Source organism: Carassius gibelio, chromosome B8 (assembly GCF_023724105.1).
Source record: "Carassius gibelio isolate Cgi1373 ecotype wild population from Czech Republic chromosome B8, carGib1.2-hapl.c, whole genome shotgun sequence".
Taxonomy (NCBI): domain Eukaryota; kingdom Metazoa; phylum Chordata; class Actinopteri; order Cypriniformes; family Cyprinidae; genus Carassius; species Carassius gibelio.
Window position 1 is genome coordinate 13,724,523 of NC_068403.1, and position 22,744 is coordinate 13,747,266.

The following is a 22,744-nucleotide window of genomic DNA, read 5'->3' on the forward strand; positions in this document are numbered from 1 at the left end:
TTTTTTTGAGAAAGTAAAAATGCACAAAGTTTCCTGTGAGGGTTAGGTGTAGGGTTATAGAATATACAGTTTGTACAGTATAAAAACTATTACGCCTATGGGATGTCCCCACTTTTCACAAAAACAAACGTGTGTGTGTGTGTTTGTGTGTGTGTGTGTGTCAGTACTCTGGTTGGGCCCTCAGGGCTCCAGACCTCAGCACCTGTAATGAGAGAGTTTGGCAGCATCACACAACCTCATCCATGAACGAGGCGAACATCTGTCCTGGCATATGCTTTAGAGCACCGTTCATCCAAAAAACACACACATTCACACTGAGTCCAATTAAGAGGAAATTCATTCCAGTTTGAGGTTAAAACCTCAGAATGTTTCAGTGAACTTGGTCGAAGGTCACATACAAATGCCAAACCCAAAATGGCTTCTTGTGGGAACCATAGAAAGAGTTAAAGTGCCAGAATTAATATGCATGGTTGACAGCCAACATTAGGAAATAAATTAAATCACTGTTCAGATCACAAATCATCATTATGACCATATTTCCAGAGAGGGAAAATATTTTCATTTTCATTTATAAAGAACTGTTTGAATTGATAAAGAAGCTAGAATTGTAGACAGCTATTTAGACAAAATTACAAATGCTTCCATAAAATTGCAACTTTAATGCATGTGAAAAATTATTATTTTTTATTAATTGTTTGTAATTTTTTAATACCCCAAAATTCTAATAAAAATAAAATAGTAACCCACATAATGTCATATCAATCCTTTCAGAAACAGAAAAATGTAACAAACCAGCTGACAGGTGTATTGTTTTCTTAATGCATCATGCAGTGATTTTGGACTGAGATCCAAAATAAAGTGAAGCAGACAGATCTTCTTCTAAGCCTGTAGAGCTGCTAACTACTTTTCTTTCCTTTGTTCCAACTGAACATTTGTTGCTAAAATTGAAACTGTGAGTGAAACTGCATTTTCTACACTTTTTATTGAACTACTGTTGACTTTTGAGAAAGACCACATGGAGGGCAGGTAGTCTCGGGGCTGATTGTATTTTGAGAGAATGGAGGTGAACGCAAACAGATCTAGGATACTGGGAATGATCCCACACTGGGATGGATTGGGGCTCAGATTTTTAAATGGTTAAGGGTTTAAAAAGTCCAAAAGCCATAATAAATCAATTGCTAATCAGAGAAGCATTAGTTCAATGATGATTTTCATGCAATCTCATGGACTCACAAACTTGAGGAACACATGTCCAAGAGAATGGTGTGCTTGGGGTTCAGGCTGCAAACTGGCATCCAGAGTGGAAAGAAAATCACGATGGACTTCCAAAATGGACTCAATGTTGGAAAATAAGATCTGCGTGAAAGGAAGATTTTTGTATTTATTTTTAAATCACCAAAAATAACACAATTTGTAATCTAATTAATCTTTTTTTTTTTTTTTTACCTTAAACTGCTCTGGAGTGAGACATTGTTGGTTTTCTGCAGTCTGCCTTATTCTCTGGAGAAAAGCCTGTTGATTTAAAAAAAAAAAATAGAGAGAGACACAAAGGGAAAAAAGTTAGTGTTTACACAAGGAATCACTGCGGTGTGAAATAAAGGTGGGCAGATTTGTATGGTCCCCACACTTATGTGAATGTTTGAAAGCTGTAACACTTCCTGTAGGTTTACACCCTCCTTCTGTCTGTAACTCTGACTAGAGACTAAACCTTCAGTGACAAACACACATGAAGCCAAACCCAAGCACATACTGCACTGTGTACCGGAGATGGGAGAATAAACAGAAGTGCCATAGACTAATTTTAGTCTTTAGAGTCTTTACAAAGAGATCTTAACAGCACTTTACCCTGCTGTGCATACAGACTATGTGTTAAAACTGTAAGGACGGTAGACCTTTACACAAACATGCACACTAAACTATCAAAACAAACAAAAATCTCAAAGTAATGATTTATATCTGCATTTACTGCATGTAAATATAGCAAAACTCATTATAAACTTGGAGTCATCATCAAATCTTCAGCCTACACTGTATAAACATATAAACTGCTGAATCCAGGGCCCCTATTATCAACTACAATATGACCTTTACAGTTTTTTGTTATTCACTGGATAAGGATTAAGGGCAAAACATTTTTTTTATATATTTTTTTATTTATATTTTGTACTAACAATTTCTACCTTGTAAAATACATATTCATTATAGAAATGCACATGGAGTTATACGATTTTATTAATTTATATGACTTCAATGGATGGGAACACTGATTCTTAAAAAAAAATGTTATTATGAAAAACATAATAAATATCCAGATTTTTTTGTTGTTTTAAAATAACTGAAGTACTTTTCAATCATCTTGAAGCCCCCTTGAAAGTTTGCTGAGGCCCTTAGTGGGTCCCGGCTCCCTGAGAAGCTTTGATATACACACGTTTAGACCGACTCTGTGAATAAACAGCATATATGGTGAACTGTGGACAGGCACATTACCCATAATCTTCATTTCGCTTGCTGAGAAGCAGATACAAACAGAAGCAGAGAGTTGAGAGAGATTTATAAATATCTTCATAACTGATTTGCACAGTTTTAGAAGAGTCTCCCCTGGAGAAAGACAGTCTGCCACTCACTGACTGTTTCTAATTCTGGCTCTGTAAAACACTTCTCATCATCAGCAGCAGCAGTGGCAATGAGACGATCTGTTAACAGTGCGCTCGACTCGCTCCGCCCCAGCGTCTGTTAAATTACCTGTCACTCAGACAATCTCCAACAGCACCACCACAAAGCTAAAGACTTATCCTGAGCGGTTTCACCTTTGCCACCTCTGCTATTGTTTTTTTTTTTCATTCCATCTTTCTCTTTGATTCTTTTATTAGCATGTGAGGTGATTTTGTGCGTCAACGTAGGGCTGATTGTTTCGGTAGAAAAATCTCTCGTCGCCAGTCTCATAGATTATAAAAGGCGAGTGAGAGCTTAAATGCAGGCTGTCACGCCTCTTTTTCCTTTACCACATAACAGGAGGAAAAGTTCACTAATGAGAAGCACTGGCTGTATCTCCTCCTGGCGTCCTTCTGATAATGACAGACCAACTCTCGGTCACACTTCTGTGTCTCTGGAAGACATTTAGGATGGCAGCTTATGCTCAGAAGAGTGTTTGTTTGTAGAAACTCTCCAACACATTTAGCTGTAAACATCATCTGAAATCACATGCTTGCACTCAAGAAATGCTCAATTCAACTTAAAGGGACAGTTCACCCAAAAATTACAATTTTGTCATTTACTCAGTTCTATTGTTCCAAACCTCCATGGTTTTCTATTTTCTGTAAAACAAAAACTATATTTTTGAAGAAAGCGTTTGTTGTCTATACAGTGTTTTGGACCCTATTGACTATCATTGTATGGACAAAAACAGTCTAAACATTAGTCAAAATAATTATCCTTCTGTGTTCTTTAGAAAAAAGAAAGTCATACAGGTTTGGAATGAAATGTTTTGCAAGTCAGATTTCCCAGAAGGGACCTGAACTCACTTGTAACTGACACCTAGTGTAATATGGGTAGTGATGATGGTGGTCTTATTGTTCATTGCAGTTCCTGGCGGCAATGCGAGGGGCCCGTCCCTCAGGCGTGTGCTAATTTAATCTCTCATATGGCCCATACACAGTAATCCATAAAATGGTCATCCATGTGACTCAGCCCGAGGGGCTGGTGGAGTTATAGACAGGATGCGAATCTCCAAAATGCCACACAAACAGAACGAAGGGTGTAAAGAGTAAAAGGAGTGTTTGCATGACATGGATTGAGTTTATGGAAAAGATTTCTAAATATTTTCAAAAAATAATGAATAGTGGTTTCCTAAACCCCACGCCCAAACTCATGCCATTGGTTGAGACCGTGTTGCTTTGTTGGGATGGTCATGATGCTCAACAAACAATTTTAATAGATGGGTTACATACAGCCATCTCTGTAAGACGGGATATGTGAAACTGTTACATTGAAAAAAGGTACACTTCATTCACCTTGACGAGTGTTTAAGAGTTTCCTTCCTAGGGATGATTTGGCCCTTCTCTGGCCTTTCCCTGCATCATGCTCACATCAAAAAAATCAAGTAAATAAACAGATACTTCAAGGCTGCATTATGATTCCATGGCAACGGTTCCTGTTTCTCTGGGCAACGGAGAGTGTGAAGTCAGCAGCAGAGGATGACAGGTGCGACCGGGGGCATGTGTGTGAAATGAAAATTGAATTCATTCATTCTGATTCAAAGAGCCACTGAGCTAATGAAATATTGCACATCAACCTTTACAAGCTATTTTGTTGTGACTTCAATCTCTTTCAGTAATGAGATGATCCGGCGTTTTATTTCAGCTGGAACAAAACTAAAAAAAAAAGAGGACAGAACTCTCAAATGGAATCTTCAAGTGTGTGAGGGCTCCAGACATTACAGATGCAACTGAGAGCGAGGAAAAGAGTGAAAATCTATAGTCTACAGGCAAACTGACAAACTGTAAGAACTCTGATGAGGTTTACATATCTGAAGACTGTGACTGTCTGTTCTGTCCAGCTGGTAAGAGGGACAGGGGAATAGAATTACACACAGTAGAATAGCCACAGGCTGTTAGATGTAGAAGAGCAGCAATGTGTCCATATGTCCCCACAAAGGAAACAAGCTGTTCGCTGATTCTTTTCCCCCCTCAATTAAAAGCTTTGCCAGGAAACAGACATTATAATTTTGCCACCTGCAAAACAGGGTGACCTTAACCAAACACTGACACTAATTCAATGACAGGAGCGAGACCCTGGCCTCTTGCATTTCAGGAAGGAAAAGGCAGAGCGAACCTTTTCCGTAACAAAAAGGCTGCTGTTTCCCACACACACAATACATCAACACTGTTCATTGTTTAGAGCGTTTTCCTTTAAGTTAGCACGTTATCAAACAATGATTGTCATTATTGAGACAGAGGAAAAAGAAAAAAAAAAGACTCGGAAGCTTGCACAGCCTTTCACCCTTGTATTGAGGATGGACTACTGCCAAAAACAATATACCGCATGGAAACTGTGAAGTAATACTTGCACATAAACACTCACAGAGCACTGAATATGCACTCATTAGTGCATCTGACAAACCACAGCCATGTATGATGTCCACCGCAGTTTTTACTACCACACAGTAAACTAATTCCTGTAAGCCCCTTAAAAACGCATGTGCCTGGACAAAACATCAATGTAAAGTATATGTACTTGTGGTGACATTATACGGCCTGTAATTACTGCAATATCTTTCACAACAGTGGCTTCTATTATGTGTACATTAAAGGAATATACGAGAAGCTCTATCGACAGCATCTGTGGCAAATCATTTCCCATAAACATCCGTGTTAAGTGCATTTCTGTCAGTGCATTTTATTGTGTTGTGGAAGTTAACTTTAATGTCTAAACTTTACCATTAACCCATTAGATTTGTTCAAAACTTGCTCATGTTCTTAGTTCTATCTCTCACTATGATAAATTCACATCCAGAACTAGAACTAAGTTGTTTTGCTGGTCTGAAACTTGAACAAATGTCACAACAATCACAGTCACAAACATAAAAAAGTATCAATAAGTAACCATATTCAGTATGTACAAGGAAATATTGTTTTATTAAGTGCAGTTATTGCCCCTGAAAAAAATTATTTTATTTATGAAAATATGAAGATTTATCTCAGATTAATCTTAATTTAATCTTTAAATTAAATCACAATTTTATCTTCAATTTAACTAAATCTCAGTATGAACATCTATGGATCAAATACAAAAAACATATCAGATACAAAAGTACCAATAAATAATGCACACAAAATAAAAATACAAAATACAAAACCTCTTTTGTCCTTGTGTAAGGATATATAGCTTTATCTTTAAGTCTTTTTTTATTTTTATAAGTATTTTATACACTTTTCCACGAAATAAAAAATGTCAACCCACAGTGTTAAATGTAAAAACAACTTACAAACTGAACCCTTCAGATGTAACTTTCCAGCTGAGGTGCAGCTATAACCAGCATCAGTTCAGTTCTAACAATGACACATGGGCAGATCTTACCAGGGTCTCAGAACAGAGGACTTGAGTGAATACCATTCACTTTGGTCCAGCACATCTCTGTCCTCAAGAGCCTGAAGAGCCATTTCTGTCACACTTGCTTGCTCCTGGAGGAGTCAGACACTGAACAGCGATGGGCCACTCTAATAACCTCCTTTACGGCCTCTCTCACAGACGAGAGGTGTTCATTATCATGCAAACAGACTCACCACTTAGTCCCTCTCTGATAAACAAACACCACTGCAACTCAATTAGCTGATATTAGCAATGCCAATGTGCTGCCTTCTGCCGGTACGGATAAATAAAACTTTATTATTGCTTGAGTCTGAAATACTGCTTGCAATGTGCTTAACCTGACCTTCCATTTCCAGTATGTGAAGTGAACAGGAAGTAATAACAACTGGGATTTTTCACTCTCAAAACATCATTTCATCAGAATAACAAATGTCAGGAAAAAATTTCAAGATATATGCAATAAAGCAATATGTGGTGAGGTCATGTAACAAACAGTGCTGTTATGTAATAATCAATAATTCAGCTGTTTGAAATGTTTATAGGGCCCTATGATTTCCGCGATTTGGAAAATGCAGACAGAATTGTGGAATCCAGTCATAAAAAAAACTTTATTTTATAATGCAATAATATGGAATGTGCCTAATTTTGGATGGATAAAACAAGAGTAGATCAGAACACTCAAAATGCGATATGGGCCACTTTTTGAATACATTTAGCCACATATACCTTTTAAATAAGAATATTGCATGTTCTGCTGGTCTCTATGTAAATGAATAAAGCAGACACACAGTTTCGACACACATACTGAAGCGCGTGTGACGCTCAATGTGTTTTTGGCCTTTGCCACCTCAATATATGAGTACATGAACATATGAACATAATCTCTAGAGTTACCATGAGAGTCACTTCATGAGCTTTTTACTGTTTCTTTTAAGTAAAGCTATCGTCATATAAACATATATACGTTTATATACGGTATAAAATGTATATTGCATTATACTTAAGTTAATATTTTGATTCTGAACAAAGGCAATTTGTAAAACAGCTAGCTAATACTGCAACGTGTATGTTCTGTTTTAAGAATCTTCAGGAAAGAAAATCTGGTTTTCACTTTCTACTGATTAGTAAATGGTGAGTGCAATTAGGAAATGAGAACCTTCCTCTAAAAATATAACCCTTTTTAAAGAAAGAACACCCTCGAAATCATAGCAATGTATGAATTGAGGTGATACTTGTGAGGAAGGGGGAAATAAAGTTGAGTTCTCTTTACAAAAAAACAAAAAGAGGAAGGATATGACTCTAGATAGGAAACGGTGCGGTCTGACAAGCTTTGTGTGGTCAGTGCAGAAAAATAAGGCCACATGCATGCCAGTGTGCTGCTAAAACCGAGAAACAACTTGAGGCAGTGAGGACAAATGCATCTCAGACTTGAGGTATCGTTCAGGCTCAAAGACTTCAATCCTTTAGGGTTAGGGTTAGACCCTAAGACTTCAATCCTTTAGGGTATAGTGTGTTTGTAGCCCTTCTTGATTTGACAAAAGTAAAGACTCTGACCAGAGCAACAAAAAATATTTTTACAGAGAAAATCATTGTGAATTCACACTATTATTCTAAAGGGGTGAAAGTTTGATTGACATACTTTACTGTCTCTCATCGCTGGAGATCTAACCCATCAGCCATGCTGAATTTCGGAATGACAGAAGGTCAGACATGGGCAACAAGCCTTTTGTTTGATGTGAAGCAGTCAGGCAAAGATGGTCAGACAGTAAGGTGAACCAAACCAGACTGGCCATATGTTGTCATGGACTTCAACCTCTCCAAACAGGACTGATGGTCAAGAGCCCGCTGCCAACACTTCTGCCATCAGCAGGCGTCGAGACTAGCACTGTTCTGGTTGACCTAGCAGGACCAGTACACAGACGGTGAAAGAAAGTGTGGTGGACAATCAACATGTCCGGGGATATCAAAGCTATTTGACTTCTAGAATATTCTCTTATGTGCTACTGAGATCCTATTTTTTTACCACATGTACGTACATAAAAGCATAAAATTCTGTCACACAGGGCAAGTACAGTGGCACTCTATTGAAATCAGGAAAGTCTGGCTATTGCAACATGCTCTTTTTAAACCTCTGATTGTGAAACTAGGGTAAATTCAGCAATTTCTTTAAACGAGACGGTCACTCCAAGTCATTGACTAAAACAAGTGGTCAAAAGGTATTGCATTTGGGATTGTTACCTTTGTACCTACCTATTGGTTGACAAAAGAAAAGAAAAGAAGAGAAAAGAAAAGAAACTGTCAGATTCTGATCAAAATCAGCAGGAAAACATTGGTCTGGATGAGCCTAAATTGCTCAACACCACAAGGGAAGCTACAGATCAGGAAAAAAGATGCAGAAACGCAAAAGCATTAAGGCACATTTCTAAGCCTTTACTGTAGCATGTGATTTCAACTAAATTGAACAAAGAAACAGAAGTGAGACATTCGAAAAACCGTGATATGCGGTTTTAACAGGCGCTACACAGAACAATGTGTACAAGTACAATTTCTGAACTAACAAAGCTAAACATTAAGCCTACAGGTCACATCCTGGTCCAACAAATGATAATCAAATTATATTCTAATACTTTAAGCTTTCAAATAAGATGCAAAAATGGCCCATTTTAAGGGGTCACATGACGTTGCTTCAAAGTAGATTATGTTGTGTATTTGGTGTAATGCAGTGCGTTTATGTGGTTTAAAGTAAAAAATAAAAAAATTAAATAAATTTCCATGTCCCAGCAAGATGAAACAAAAACAATAAAACCCATTACAAATGAGGCAATTGTAGCATACAGTCGGGACAAAATTATGGATTATAATGTCTTTTTACGTGTTGCATATCGCTCAGCATAAACTTAAAACCTTCTCTGCATTTGTGATTGAAGAAACGACAAACAACAAGCACTACTCCACACTGCTCAAAACTTGTGTTTGAATTGTCAGTGTCAAATTCTTTAAATATAAAAAACGTACTTACAGACTGCGAGTCAGATGCGCCAGACTGCCCTTGCAAAGTTGGAACTGCCCCACTTCACAGAAACATTCTTTGTGCACAGACGCATTGTCAGCTACTCTGCAGGTTCAGGAAACAGGTTCATAAAATGTGCTGCACACATCTGAATATTTGGGTTAACCTGTTCTGGAACGGCGTTGTAAATACAACTTAACCACTGATTTCTAGTTGTGTCCTCTTTTGGAAGACCAAACACACAGTGTCACACATGGTGGGCTTGAGAATGGCGTGGCCGGCAGATTCGACAAAGGAGTGGCCGGCAGGCTTGCAGCAACCACATGTGATGACCCTGGGGCTGGACTCCATTCCGTCCATGGTTAAAGTCGAAGCGAAGTTGATGTATTTCCTCAGTGACCAGCATGGATCAGCTATAGGCATGATAAAGCAGATATCGTCCTCTTTTGGAAGGCTAAACAAAGTAGTTTAGTTTTCACAATGAAACACACAGGGTCTCCACGACATTGCTGTGGCGGCAACAACAATACTACAGCAAGAATAAAAGTTACGCCTTCTTTCTTTGCGTAAACATTTGGGTGGTGTTATGCAAATCTTCCCACACAGTGACATAGATGTAGACATGGTTAGCATGGTTAAATGAGGCATTTTAGGAGGGCATGGACAAGTCTTAACTTTTAGAAAGAATATCTCTTTGTGTTTGAGATTTTAGTCTTTGCAACTTTATACCTTATCTATTCACGAACAACTTGTAAAACTCCAAAGAGAAAGGAAAATTTGAAATCGCATCATATGACTTTAAAAGGAGTTTTTTTTTGTATTGTTCTCAGAGGCCCACTTAAAATGTTATCAAGACTTTTACACAGAAAAAACATCATGATTTAGAAGTAATAGTAATTTTCTGTCCTGTTTTTGACCCCCCTCATCTGAACGCTCTGTTTGAATAGGCGTAGCAGATAGTAGACTCAAAAGTTAACCCCCACTGCAGTAACTGGCTAACACTTGTGTATGTTTGAAAGTCTACATCCTTCACAGATAGATGCATAAATACTCACGACATATCAAATGATCTGTTTAACAGACAAAGCAATAATAAATCACATAATAATGTTAATTTTATTTTTGAAAATTCTGCGTCTAATTGTGCCTTGTATTGTAAACAAATCCGCAGTAAAAAAAGAAGTGAACACACAGAGTTCTTACTGACAGTCTAGAACTTCATTTAAAAAAAGGTTGAGTAAAGTTCATTCAATCTTTCCTAAAGTTGGGATCAGAAGGAATGCAATGCAAAGACAGTTTTTTCCCACAACTTGGCAATGCACAGCATCTTCTTTTCTTCAGAGCCATCTTTATCTTTTGGTTTCCACATAGACCTGCGTATTCACCCCCCTCTTAAACATCATGTGCGAATCGAGAGGCGGGGTTTATCCACACCCATTACATCATAGAGTAGAACATTCCACAATCTGTTGTTTTGGCAGACTTCCTTCAATATAAGATGTTTTTGTCAAAAGTTTGAGTCAAAGTTTTGAGTTCTGGAACTTACAGGATGTTTTTATAACACAATGACCTCTTATATGTCAAAAGATCAAGAGAATTTTGGTTTCTCAGTTCATTTTTAATATCACGTTTACACTAAAAAGCGAGAACCAAAGTGAACCATGTCTTACACTACTATTAATGGGCTGAAATGATATAAAAGCATGTCAAACTTCTTTCTCTGTCAGGGTAAGACTAATGTATATTGACACATCAAACATGAATGTTTCACATTTACACATATCTTCACATTTACAACCCCAGATCATCTCCAGTGAATGTAAACATAGCAACCCTGAATATTAGCAACACTTTTTCCATTAACAATTAATCGTTGTATGAATAAATCAAAATTTCTACGTTCAAAGTATAGTACCTTTAGACTACTGTCTCAGACTCTATAGCAATCACAAACTGAATGTGATTACTCAGCGTTCAGGCAGAAATAGACGGCAGACATTTCTGCAGACACTTTGCTAACAGTCAATTTGCCTGATAGTTGCTTTCATTCAGCAGTAATTTTACAGCAGCAACAATGAGGAGTTTCAAATGCACAACAAGAAAGTGAGCTCAGGCATTCTGAAAAAAGCAAGGACAGTTTGAAGGAAATACATGTACATACATGCATATAATAAAAAGTTTGAAATAAAAGCCAAATTCATCTGAATGTTCAGAATTCACCAGGCTACAAAAATTGCCATGTACAGTAGAGTAAATAACTGAAAAGACAACAAAACCAACCCACCTTACTTTACAAAGTGAAACACCAACACTATAATTTGATTTATTTAAGAATGGATAAGGATATTCAGTGACCCATCAGGAACTGATTGGATTGTGAAAAGTGGGCGTTAAATACCAGAATAAAGTCAGATCAAATGTGTGTATAATAAAACAATGTCTAAATGTCAACATCATCCACTGGCCTGTGCAACGTGCTTGACATCAGTGGAAAAAGAAAGTCATTTCAGAAGAAGAACATTAGAAAGAAAAAAAACACATTTTTTCTTTGGAATAACGTACTGCTGAACCACTTGCAAAAAGCCCAGGAATATGTAATGAAAGTAAAGATGGTCAGTTTTGATTTCATGTTGACTATAAACCCACAGCACCATGTGTGTCACTATGAGGGCTGAAGGTACCTGATGAAAAACTCATCCAGTCTGATATTATGGGTACTGCTAAGTGACAGGATGTTAACCTATAGGATGTCCACTCTAGGACATCCTTAGACATTAACTCACCGAGCCTTCCTCAAGTTAAATGTCTCAGCACATGTCAGGACTAACAGCATCCTGCCTAAAGGTGATTTTTCCAGCTTTATACAAACAGTGGTGTTAACTTGCTAGTACTTTAACTTTGAATGAACAATAAAGGGTCACATAAGAACCCCCGTAGTTCTCAAAACCACACATTTGTCCTCTTTTTCCAGAACAAGTGAGGAGAATCTTTACAACCCGAACTGGTTCCCACAATGTGAGCAACAGCAAAATACACTGAATCTGATGCTCACGCTTCCTGTGAATGCCCAGCTAAAAACACCCCAGCCATTCCAAAGGGCCCTTTCATGGCTCTCTGTGAGAATATGCCTAGCTGCAAAAGGGTATGAAGTAGTTTTGGACCCAAGGAAGGGGCCATTTTGGCCGGCATGGCGTGAAATTGAATAAATAAACTGGGGTGGTGGGGTGGGGGGTTCCTCTTTGTGGCCGCAACCCAGCTAATGGAGACAAAGAGCCCAGTAACAGGAGGATGAGGTTTGAAAGAGGGGATCCGAGCTCTGCCCTCTTTCTTCATGACTCTGATTCCCCACCACCCCTCAAGCAGCGGCTGCTGTAACAAAGTCCTCTTTGAGTTCGACCCCCTGTCACGCACTTCCGCTATGAGGGGCTTCAAAGTTCACGGCTGTTTGAGCTGCACACATGGGTGGAAACGAGCCATGGCACGACATGACATGAAGAGAGACAGAAAAAAATGAGGGTGACAAGGGACGAGACACTCAGCACTGATGCACTGAGCTAGATTATGCTATATAACCTAATGGCAATCTGGACAAGGCCCGATTAAGATGACTTTCCAAACTAGATTCTCTGAGGATGTTGTGAGTGGTGCTTGCCTATGATCTTCTGAGTTGTTGCTAGGATGGTTTGAGTGGTTCACACATCCGCGTTTGTATAAGTTCCCACGATGCAAATGACTGGCCCATGACACCGCCGCTTCACTACAGGTTGAGTCTGTCTTGTGTCTACAGGACATTTGTCAGTAGCTCATAAGTAGGACAAGTGTATTCAGTGTAGCATCAGTGATTATAATAAGTATTTTGTTGTATCGCCCCCCCTGCTTTCCAAGACATCAGCATTATCTGTCAAAACAACACATATCAGTTGACCACTAATATCAACACCACACCACCAGCGGTTGTTGATCCATTACCACAACAGTAGTAAAAATCTGCCACCGTCACAGCCCTATGGAATATGGTTTTGATCTACCCTTTAATGTAATGAGATTTTTCCACCTGTTTTCTCATCTGCCAAGCAAAAACAATTAAAGATATGCTTCCAATGTGAGGTAGTTGTGTACATTGCATTACGCAAAATGGCTTCATTCACAAGAAAACTCCTGTCTGTGACCCTACTATATCATTAAGAAGCTTGAGGGTATGGAAAATCCAACACTGGTTGACCGTTGAACAGTAATGCTACAAACGATTGGTGCTGACATGTGGTAGTCCAGATAAGATCTCAGTCCAGATTGGATTGGCCATCTGGAAGGCATTTGGGCTCCTCTACATGGAAGAGTGATTGAGCACATGGAAAGGTGCCATGAGAGCCAGGGGTTCAATCACCACAGGGGGGAAAGGACAGAGTGGTCCCTGAGCTAGCCCATACGACAACAACAGACAGCAATCATTATCACTTCACATAGAGAGACACTTGCATGAGTACTCAAACAAACACATACTGTTTAATTACCTTTGGAGTGTACTGACGCATAATGGTATTTATTTGGCCTTGAACAACTGCAGCAGCTTACTTTGTCATTTACCACAGGCTCATATGCGTGTGTGCATATTATCTAATTTACTGATGTGTCATTCCTACTTCCCTCTAGAATAATGGATTCAATATCACTGACGCACATTCAGCCCAAAAGCCACAAAGTGTATCATCATTATTGCAGTATTGCTTCATTAGAGTCAAATTACAAATGCACGATTTCTGTCATTTCTTCATTGATTATCATCCTAAGAGTGGCTTTGGTGGCTGGACAAGACTCTTCCATCTTACCACAGGAAATACACCCACAAGATTACAAAACATCGGATGCTTTACATCCGTTAAAGGGTTATGACAGATTAAAGTACAGATTGAATGAGTTCATTCATTATCAAACAGTAATAATTCAATCAAACAGCAGGTTTTGCTTGAAGTTCTATATATGATACAAAAATGACAGTTCACTAATTCCACATGACTGATATGATTTAATATTTTAAATAATCTTCATTTAGATTTTTTCCACACTTGTAATAAGCTCCAAAAATAACTAATTAATTCGCAAGAATTCCTTGTTTACTAGTAGATTCCAGGCTTTTTGATTATATGCAGTATCATTACATTCACAAATTGGACTTGATCCAGCCTTGAACTCGTTGACACAATAGCCCTGTTTACACTTGGTATTAATATACATATGTAAATCGACACAACAAAATCCAAGTGTGAACGGTGTCTAAAACCATTTGAGATTTTCCACTTTCAGAGGTTTTCTTTCATAGCACAGAAACACTTGTGACTAAATGTGTTCAAACCCAAAAGTCTATTCTCCGCCTACTGATCTGAAACATAATACATTTGGAATATGTTGTGAGAAGTCTGATTCACAGTTTTCAAATTCACCGCTGCTTTCTTTATCCTTTATCAATCGGTTCCTAAAAATAAAATTGACATGAATAACATGAAAGTGATTCAATTAAAAAATAAATACAAAAAAAATACAAAAAGAAGACCAATTTTTAGGTGAAATATCCCTTTTTTTTTTAAGAATCAGTAAACATTATGTCAATGAATTCCAATGGCTTACTTTAGTTAAGCTCTCTGATATATATCTTATTTAGTTACCTAAATTAATGACCTTTAATGAATTTTTAAGCAAGCATTAGTTTAAGCTAACTGGCCTAATTCCATCTTCAAGTGTTCTTTAGGACTCAAGTAAATAATTCAGTTCCAATCATTCTGACACAATTCACATCCATCAATACTACACGCTCCTTTGTTTGTCCAATGATGAGGTAAGTGGGATAAGTTAACATCACGCTGTTCATATTTCTTCCCTTTCAGAAGCAACTGAATAAGCTATAGCCTACATCTGAAGATCCCCCCGCAAAAAATATCTCAAGAGTCATGACACTACGGCCGGCCCCTGGCCACAAACCGCAGGGGCAATTCCCTGAGGACAACTGAGGAATTCCTTAGAGCTCTTCTGGACAAAGGTGTCAAGGGTCGATACTTCAATTATGGCCTTTTATTTACTGCTGCCTTTCTCTTTGCAAAACATGCCTCTCCAGTAGGGGGCTATTGTCTATAGCTGCAAAAGTAATGTTTGTGATGGGGTCACAATCAAGGCTATTGGCGGTCAAGAGAGAGTGAGAAAGCACAAGTATTGTATCAGATTCAAGTAAATAATCACAGCCACTATCCCACAAAGAGATCCAAAGGAAAACAAACCCCATACATGCACATAAATCCTCATCACCTAAATAATTAAACAGCCAGGAACATAAAACAGACCTGCTTAAAGCAGAGTTATGTAAGTGTCAGTGTAATGCTGCAAGCCGTAATCCGAAGTTTATTGAACATTTTGGGAACATCTGCTAAAAGTCTTATCCCATATGCCTGTGGTCTGCATACCTCTCCTCCGTCTGATAGCATTCATAATATCGAACACATGGCTTTGTTTGCTGTCAGCTTTTTTGTTAAAGATGAAGAGGTGCCAACAGGCATACCTTATTCACATGTTTAGGTAGATGCGATTAAATCAGAGGTGTGAATCTAGTGAGAGCAGGGGACAGTTATTACACCATTGGCTGGTTACATATCCCAATGTGTTTCTGTTTTTGATATCTGAATAAATAACTCATCGACAGCTCTCTCAGGCCTCTGTCAGCGTGGTCAGGAACACAGATGACTGTATCAGTTTCATGCTGTGCTCGTTACCTCACAGTGACTCACCAATCAGTAGCGATGCACCGATACCACTTTTTCCAGTACTCGCCCAATACGATACTTTTATTTTTGGTAATTGCCGATACCGAGTACTGATACCGATATTTTTATTACATTTGTAAAAAGCTGGTCAACTTAATTTGTTAAATATATAGTCAAACCAAAATTTGTTCAGACACCTTCAACATTTTACATGATCACAGTTTATTCTCTATAGCTTAGAAGATGGTAATAAAATATGACAAGAACTCATAGTTAAACTGTCTCAGAACAAATTCATCTTGATAATGTTTGATAACTGTGATAGAAAGGTATGCAATGGATTACAATGAACAAAAAATTATTCATACAGCTGTTAGTATTTACTATCAATACTTAGACGGGCAACCCTTAGCCTTAATGACAGCCTGTAGTCTCCTGGGCATACGATAGGGACAGTGGTAACGTACTGTCTAGCGCATTACACACAGGCTGCTAGATTCACTTTTGCCAGAGTCTGCCTAAGGTTGAAAATAAATGCTATTTTTAGTGAATGCCCCTATAAACTGTCTTTTTTTTTTTACGATTTAGTTATAATCCAAATGTGTGCTAAGTGAGTGAACATCAAAGATCACACAACAGAAATGCGTGAGTGTGCTCTCTCTCTCTCTCTCTCCCTCCCTTTCTCCCTCACTACTGTTAAGTAACTTGTGCATTGTTTTACTTACTTGTTTTTCACATATACGACTGAATTATAAAGTTTTCAGTAATTAAATGTATATTCACTCTACAAGCTTGTGTATTTTCCACCGCTGCACGCTTAATCCACTCAGCTATACAGGCGTTAATACTGTATAACAGCCAAACAATCATTGGCCCAAAATCTTTCAACACACAACAGAATATTAAATATGTTTGACTGTGCGGATTCGATGGTAGACACCACAAACTCTTCACTCCATAGACAATTCAAAATTAGCTGTGTTTTCTGATAAAATCACTTGCAGGGAACATACACTACCATTCATAAATTTGGAGGCAGTATGCTTATTATTTTTTATTCAGCTAGGATGTGATAAATTGATCAAAAGTGTCAAATAAAGAAATCTACAATGCTTTAAGAAATGTAAAAAGATTTATATTTCAAATAAATGGTTTTCTGAACCTTCTATTCATCAAAGAACTGTTTTCAACATTCATACTGATAAGAAATGTTTCTTGAGCATCAAATCAGCATATTAGATTGTTATCTGTAAGGTCTATGCTGTAGATTGGGACTGTGTGCATTCCTGGGATACCATCAACCAATCAGTTTTCACACAGTCCTGTGGCTCTCGAGTGATTTATCTAATTACAGCAGGGGTATAAAATCCTGTTTTTGGAGGGTCAGTGTCCAACCCCAATTACACACACCAGAACCTGCTGATCAAATTCTTCATAATTAATCAAATCTTCCAGGCAGGTATAGTATATTGTGACAAATTAGTGCTACACTTTGCAGGACACTAGACTTCTATGGGCAGGTTTGGACATCCCTGCATTACAGAGATGGCTCAGGTGACTGATTATAGAATTCTCCAGAACCAAACGACTACTGTAGAAATGAATGCTTGTGTTTGGTTCTTTTCCAGATATCCTTGGGTCTTTGGGTGTTACGGAGTACAGACATCATAAAAGTCATCGGAAACAGCTCAAACTACAAAAGCACTTTTCCTTCAACTGTTTTTCCCTCAAGTGATGCGTTATCAGAGTAGAACATGAGGAAACTCAACCCCCTCCACAAATCTTGTCAGCATTAAAAATGAGGCTATAATTAGCAACATTATCCCTGTGTTTGTTTGATATCAGATGCTTGAACACGAGGAAAGGTCTACCAAGCTAACTGAACTCAGGAAAAGTTAAAGGGATTCCTGAAATTCCTGGTGCTGACTTGTTCCTCTGTGTCCTGGGCTTGGCTTATAACGCATGATTTGTCACAGCTTTAAAACACTGATAATCTGACATTTTAAAGGATATAGTAGAGTAATCGGCAGAGCTTGCGGCAGGAGCTCACAGCTGCAGACTGTTTTAATACAGGTGCCGCTACTGATGATCATCAGTACTACTGTGCATCTGGAGGGTCCACAGGGGTCAGAGAACCCAAGTTTAGCATGCAAAAAACTTCTCATGGATTAATTCTATACATCCATCTAAGCTTCTTATGGATTAATTCTGTACATCCATCTAAGCCTCTAAAACACATCAGGCAGGCAATAATACACTGAAACAATCTGGTATAGTAAATTTCATAAATAACTGCAAAGGACCGGCAATTAACGGTTTATAAATCTGAACTACTTATAAATGCATAGAGAAACAGGTCCTCAAGACAATGGAAGGACACATGTCATCACAGGCTAACTCTGGCCCACAGGCCCTGGTTTGGGCATCTGGTCTATAGAGTTGCAGCTTACACAGAAAATATAAAATACCAGTTTATCTAAGCTGAGGATTGTTTCCATAGTTTGGCGGGCGCAGACGTGTATCCCGCTGAGCCATATGGTTGCTGGATAGCAGGTTGTGACACTGTGGTGCTGATCAAGTCTGTAAATGAAAACAGAAAGCCTACACTTGTGCGTCCCTCCTGCAAGGACTCAGACAGAGACATCATCAGCAAGCGGGAAGCGCCAGGTTGACTTCCTCCCCTGCTCCTCTATACATTCATGTCATTCTGTTTGGGTGAACAGACTCTTGTCCACAGGAGCCCAGCTGGGCCACACAAACTAACAACAGCTGCACAGGCAGCAAAGATATTAGAGGGGGCACAGATCCCAACACAGGAAACGGATCCCGGTCATATACAAACACTGAAGCTCTTACATTTAGGAACTCAAAAGTTAACTGAATCACAATCTCCTACTTTTTTTTTTTTTTTTTACCCGTGGAAGACCGTTAACCCTCAGGTTTCTCCAGGGAAACTTTCCCTGAAATCAGCTTATCTTAATTGTTTAAAAGGTCTGTTGAATGGGATGTAGCCTACTAATAAAGGATTTAATATTGGGCTCATGCATAAGGATGCATTAAATTGATGAAAGTGAAAGTAAATATTACTGATAATGGCACAAATTATTATTAATTTCGGAGCACCAAAGCAGCATATTAAAATGATTTGTGAAGGATTATGTGACACTGAAGACTGTAGGCATGACTGCTGGATATTCAGCTTTACCATCAAAATATTAATATAAATTCTCATATTAAAATAATATTTCACAATATCACAGTTTTTACAGTATTTTTGATCAAATTCATGAAGCTTTGTTGAGCATATAAGAGATCTTTTCAAAAAACAAAGTTTTGAATTGTAATGCATTCACTATTTCCTTCACTTTTTTTCAAGGATAAGATGTAGTAATGATTTATCAATTAAATAATTCACACATAAAAATAAAAAGGCTACAGTTTTACATGGCCACGTGAACGCTGTAGATGCTCAAAAAAGCTTGTTTAAATAAAACAATATAATTCATTTTCAAATAAATCATTTAACATTACAATATTTAATCAATTATTCAAAATACTAAAGCAATAAATTATAATAAATTATTAATAATATTTTAATTGTAAAAAGCATTTGCCATCTGCTTTTCTTAATAATATTGCCAAAAATTTTGATCATTGGAGTTAAAAAAAAAATGCCATTGATTGGACAGGTCACTCTGGGAGCAACTTGAACTTTTGACTCAATTCTTCTACACACCCCTTTCCCTACATCTCACTCAGAGTAAATAGAAGATTGCACAGTCTTCTAAAAAACATTAAAAATGTGCTGGTTAGAATGTTTTCCTAATCCTAAAATCTAAACCTTACTCTGTATGTATATATATATATACAAAATAAAAAAAAAATCATTATTTGGCATAATGCCTAAACAAGACTCATCAGGGAATATTCGGTTCTGCCAACTGTTTTCACATCACAGCCTGGTTTGCTTTGAAACCATGACATTATCCTTTTGTGATATCTTTGAGATTCCTTGAGGAATTCCACAGATAAACAGATGCATGAAGAGCCATTCAGGGAGCAACAAAGCCACAGCCCTGAAACCTTTCGGTCTAATAAAAGTTGTTTGGGTATCTTACTTAAATATCTAAACAAATTCATGAAGCAATTATCAGTCTCCCTAGAGTGTGGCAGCCAGTGAAGTTTGGAATGACTGTGCGTGCTGACAAAGGAGCATTAAGACCACCAAGAGTGCCATCCATGAGTTGAAAGGCAGACGTCTCTGATATCGATCTCAAGCATGGCCTTGTTTTTCACACCGAGGCCCTTGGAAAGACACAGATGCTGAAAGACGAAGCGGCTTCCTCTCCCTTTCACCTGATGCACCCCTGTCCGCTTCGCTTCACCTGCGTCAGCACATCTTGACGAGAGGCCGTCAGGTGCATCTGCAGGGACTAATTTGATTGGTCGCGCTTCACTTAATGCTTCCAGATCAGATAACATCAAACGCACCGCTTGGGAGATGAATCCCTCTGAGACTCAGCAGATGACAGGGACCTAAGATTCTTCCCATATGCAGAGAAAGAACAATAACTAGGACAAGTGAACCCATCCTCTCACAGCAAACCAGAAACAGTGCCTTTCCTAAATCTTAAACTGCCACAGTCGTCTCGACGTCATCAACTGGCAGCTTCCACACAAAGCCACTGTACTCCAGAAGCTTAACAGGCCAATATGATTATGAGGGATTGTTATAAAACTGGTTTAATAACTGTAAGGCTGCTAACCCTTCATTGGCGTGTTTGTAAAACCCCTCAAGTTGCTTTGATCTTGTTAAATTTATCCCAGGATCAAGAGGTTTTGGACTGGGACAAATGTGCTGGTGTGGAATGTGAGAAATGCATTTGGGAACGCACGAAAAACTGAAGAACAGGGTTTATATAAGTTCTAAAACACTGAAATATGTAGTAAGGTTGGAATATGAATGGGCTCACGATTGTCTGTTCTTAAATCCAGGCATGCTATGTCTTGATCAGATGCTAATCAGAGCAAGAAAACACATGTCAAGTATGCCAAATTACTATCTGGAGACTGTTTATTTTTTTACTTGTTAAGAAACGTTATCAGGGCATTGAAATACTGTGGAGGGTCAGTGATGCTCCAGGAGGGCTGTCACTATAGAACACAGGCTCTGAGCTGAGCAGGATTGTATGCTGATGAGCACAACCGGTTTTACCAAAAAAAAAAAAAAGAAAAAAGAAGTGTTCTGAAAGTTACAGGGGATTTACTAGACCCTGAAAATCCCACCTCTTACGTGAGTCGCTGCTGATTTTATGAGATAGAGCTTATAAAAGGAAATGGCACATGACCAGGAAATATATTCTAATGTAAGAGAGCTTGTTTGAATGACTAAAAAGGCAGTAAAAGTGACAGACTCTTGTTTCTCGGTTTGAAAGTGTTCACACTTCAGTCATCTCCAACCTACGGAGAACGGAAAAGTACAACAAATAAGAATGAGTCAGTTAAAAAGTTATTCTTAATCAGATGTGTGTGTAATATGGTTTAAAGGGGCTTTTGATTTCAATTTTTGAAAAATGTTTTACCCACAGAATCATTTTTGTGTGTGTTTAATAAAATAAATGATGGAATTGGTACTTGAGCCTTATTGTTTGGGCTGTAGGCTATATGAAGCAAAATAAGGTTGAGTTAAAACACCCACTTGGAAAAACAACATTCGAGTCCTTTTAAAGCATCATTAATGAACCCCCAAGAAGTCCCTCTACAAAACAGTCCCTTGTTTTTTGTTTTGTTATAAAATGTCACACAAAAAAACCCTTGACAACACTGTTTGTTTTAGAAAAGCTGTCCGTTTCACATATTCTCCCTCTTCCTCTTTCTTGACGCCAGTACAGTGACTAAAACACAGCTTGACAGCTTCACCTTATCTCCAGTTTATGAGACTGTAACAATAACCGCACCACTGCAACATGTCACCAGCCACATGGGTGCTCAAACTGCAACATTCACAGAGTTTAGATTGAACCCAGTCTACTTACCGACTGCAGAAATGCCAAGTTTCTCACGTAATCCCGTTCAGTGTTCAATATCTCGTTTAAAACGCACAGTCTCAGGCGAAGCTGACGCTCCGAGTCCTTGCTGCCGAGGTCTCCGTTTTCTTGTTGACTGTCCTCCTCGGTGTTTATTTCGCTCATTTTTAAAAACCCTTAGAGAGAGAGTCTTACAAACAAACAAGAGTACACGCCAGTTGAGTGTAAACTGATGTGAATATGTGATAATTAATCCATTGATCCGTCGCGCGCTGCAAACAACCAGGATGCGGCGAGGGAAAATGTTATATTGAAACTGAAGAAACTTCTGTAAAAGTAGCAACGCGCAACATCGAATTCAATCGTAAAGCAAATTGCATCTCATTAAAACACTTTCCGATTAAAAGATCAACTAGAGTAGTAGCCCACCGACTGCATGCAGCATAAAAGATGAAAGTGGCCAGAGCGAAATGATGTTAAAAATAAAAAAAGCAGTGCACTTGAAACGATCAGCAACCATGAAATCACTGGCAAAACCGTGCAGTAAAAGCCAAAATAGTGAGATCACGAGAGCTCAGTGTGGACTACATGAAAAGCGAGTCGGTTGTGGGAGCTGTAGAGAGAGAAGCGAGTCTGCCGCTATAGGGACCGTCTGCAAGTTGCACCGCTTTAAAAATCACGTCTTCTTGAATTGATGAACTGATCCCTTGCTATCTTTAGATGTGTAAGTGTTGTGAGAAGATAGTTTCTTTTCATCTCTGGCATCACATCTGATGCATTCAGTATTTTATTCATTTATTTATTTAATATATTAAGAAAAAATAAAATAAAAATGAATAGCGTTTAAAATGATATTCACTAGCATGAGATGAAGA

The 22,744-nt window shown here is 38.2% G+C and overlaps 1 protein-coding gene across 1 annotated transcript in view; it reads right to left on the reverse strand.

Moving 5' to 3' along the window:
* Positions 1-22,534, reverse strand: part of LOC127963335 (phosphatidylinositol 3,4,5-trisphosphate-dependent Rac exchanger 1 protein) — a 64,710-nt gene extending 42,176 nt beyond the window's left edge. The window contains exons 1-3 of the mRNA XM_052563180.1: positions 21,879-22,534; positions 1,447-1,512; positions 1,234-1,356 (exon numbers count right to left, since the gene is read on the reverse strand). Coding sequence (XP_052419140.1) covers positions 1,234-1,356; positions 1,447-1,512; positions 21,879-22,034 — 345 coding nt within the window. The 5' untranslated portion in view covers positions 22,035-22,534. The remainder of the gene's footprint in view (positions 1-1,233; positions 1,357-1,446; positions 1,513-21,878) is intronic.
* Positions 22,535-22,744: the final 210 nt, after the last annotated feature.